Source organism: Macadamia integrifolia, unplaced genomic scaffold, assembly GCF_013358625.1.
Source record: "Macadamia integrifolia cultivar HAES 741 unplaced genomic scaffold, SCU_Mint_v3 scaffold_216A, whole genome shotgun sequence".
NCBI lineage: Eukaryota > Viridiplantae > Streptophyta > Magnoliopsida > Proteales > Proteaceae > Macadamia > Macadamia integrifolia.
Window position 1 is genome coordinate 272,533 of NW_024870646.1, and position 2,629 is coordinate 275,161.

Here is a 2,629-nt window from a genome sequence, read left to right on the forward strand (position 1 = left end):
ATGCAAAAACTCGATTCTTCAATGAAGGGAGGACTTGATCTTCAATAAGAGAGAGGAATCGATCCTCATAGGTGCAGATTCCAAAATTGCAGAAGGGGGCCACAACTATCGATCCAAGAAGATAACTATTTCATGCTTTGTTTGAGGTAAGGTCTAGGGCATCAATTAGATCCATGGATCACCTCATTAATGCTTCCCTTTGAGAAAGGAGAGGACAATCAAATGAGGTAGAGGGATAAAGATCGAGAAAGGGTGAAGAGGTGAGAGGCGATAGAGAGGATGGAACGGTTAAACCTAGATCAGACTTTTGGAGGCTCTGATACCATGTTAACAGAATGGGTTAGGACTGGAATTCTTGGACCAGCATCCAAGACCTTTATTTATAATGTCCCCCCAGCCATAAGGCCCATAACCAACTTACTTGAGTAGAGTCTGTTATGGTGGAGTGGACCAATATGCCCCTGCGGCATCTATTTGTACAAGTAGTGAGAGTGATTGTGCTTTCTGAAACATTGATAACCAATCAAGAAATTGTAGGCATACAATAAATGTATATGTAGCTGAAATCCATGTGCTTTGCATAGGAAGAAATGGTGGTAGAGAGAAACATTTGGAGTCATATGCATTTGTATGGACATTGGTTTTGGTTGTTATGGAGGGTTAGGTCAGAATTCATTGTAGAGAATCTAAATTATTTGGAGCATAGTGTTAGAAACTTACCGGTTTTCACATCAGATGGTCAGATGGGTAGAATCAATAATGAAGAATTTTGGTTCCTTTTAAATTTATTGGGTTCGACCGTTGCCCCTAACTCTTTATCATCTGTTGTGCTTGCATCTTTCACTCCAATGCCAGCCCATTGTGATGTATATCTCCTGCTGTAAGAATAAACCTCACTGGCTATATTTCTCCTCCCATGCCGCATTTTCCTATTTACCATTCTTGTCCTGCTTTGTCAGTGTCTGGTAACAATTTTAATGGCATATAAATGAGACAGTGGTGGTAAGGGTTTCATGCTCTGGATTAGTAACAATGAAGAAGATTTTCCAGTTCTACTTTCCTTGACTGATTCATTTATCAAAAAAAAAGGGGGGGGGGCATAATAACGTAATGGCGTCAAATGAGCAAAGGTTGCCCTGGTTTGCCCTTTCAAAATGTCAAATTTTATATGGGCTATTATGCAAATAAAGTAATGGCATCAAATGAGCAAAGGTAGCACTGTTTTGCCCTTTCAAAATGTCAAATTTTATATGGGCTATTATGTGGCTGAGGTGTAAATGAGGGGAATGACCCCCTTGCTTTCTCCCTTCCTTTGTTGCAATATGAGGACTGATTGCTGATTACAGTCCGTTATTTTGTTAATCTTTCTCTGATTTATGCCAGTGGAGAACAACTTAGTGTTGCAAGTCTCACTGAAAAGACTAGTTAACTGACATGCGCTGACTGGATTTCTTGATTTCCTGGTCAGACCAGATGAAGCAATAAAAGCTTGGTTGGAGAATGATGGCATTGATTATGGACAACTCATTCTTCAAATTTTTAAGCCAACACCCAGTGTTCGTGATACAAGCAATGCCATGCTGATCACTTGATCATAAGATCTTTTTTCCAATTGTTTAGTTTTAGTTGTCATTTATTTTTCTTGTTATTTCTTTTTTTTTTTTAATATTACAGTTGTTGCCTTGTCTTTAAATGTTTCCAGTAATCATTGAGCCGTGTCTGCATTTGTTAACAGTATTTGCATTTCTTGTTTCCTGCTACAATAAACAACATAATAAAAAAAATTCATGTTATATTCTCTGACCTATTTTCTCTACTGATGAAGCTTATCAGGAGTGGAGAGCTTGATTCTGTGTTTGGTAAACTTCGAGATTGGTATCCTCAGATTGTACAGGTATATTGCTACACACATGCATTGTTTCAGTGTAAAATATATATATATATATATTTATATTATCATTAGATGGATGGATGTGCTAATGCGAAACACTGTAGAGATGAAGCTATTTTATTCATCTCTCTCTCTCTTTCCTATACTCTTATTGTGAATCCAGTTAATTACAAAAGAGTAATCTTATGGAAAGTAATGCCTGGGCCACCAGATAAGAGATGTGCCATTTGTAGCCAGCATCAGTGCACTAGATTGTGGACCTAAAACAGCAAGTGGTATATTTTCTTGAGCCTGAATTAGGTCAGACCAAACCTTTCCCTAAATTTCTGTTTCTACATGCACTAATTTGGGATTGCTCCATGCATAGTTGTCATGGCGTCTAGGCGACCCATGGGTATAGCAAGGGCTTGAAAACTAGGTGAAGCCAACAAGGCGCCCACCTAGTTAACCAAGGCATCCCAGGCGACACCTTGACAACTATTCCATGGGATATCTGATCGGGAAAGGTGAAATCATGTGACATGCTGCATTGGTGGTTGCATTCTTGGTCTATTCTCCATGACATAGGCCACTTAAGACGGGCTGAAAGGAAGATGGCAACTCACCTGTTCATGTTGTCTGACCCCATGGGTGATTTTATGGGCCCATTTTGTAGGATTGTTGGGGCTTTGTTGGGAATTGTGTTTTGGATACCTTGGACCTCTTGTGATGTTGGAACTGCTTGGGTTTTTTTTTTTT

At 39.2% G+C, this 2,629-nt stretch overlaps 1 protein-coding gene across 1 annotated transcript in view; it reads left to right on the plus strand.

The window, feature by feature from the left end:
• LOC122071361 (ran-binding protein M homolog) overlaps positions 1 to 2,629 on the plus strand; it is a 29,527-nt gene that overhangs the window by 17,306 nt on the left and 9,592 nt on the right. The window contains exon 8 of the mRNA XM_042635699.1: positions 1,826 to 1,894. Within this exon, the coding sequence (XP_042491633.1) occupies positions 1,826 to 1,894 (69 nt within the window). The remainder of the gene's footprint in view (positions 1 to 1,825; positions 1,895 to 2,629) is intronic.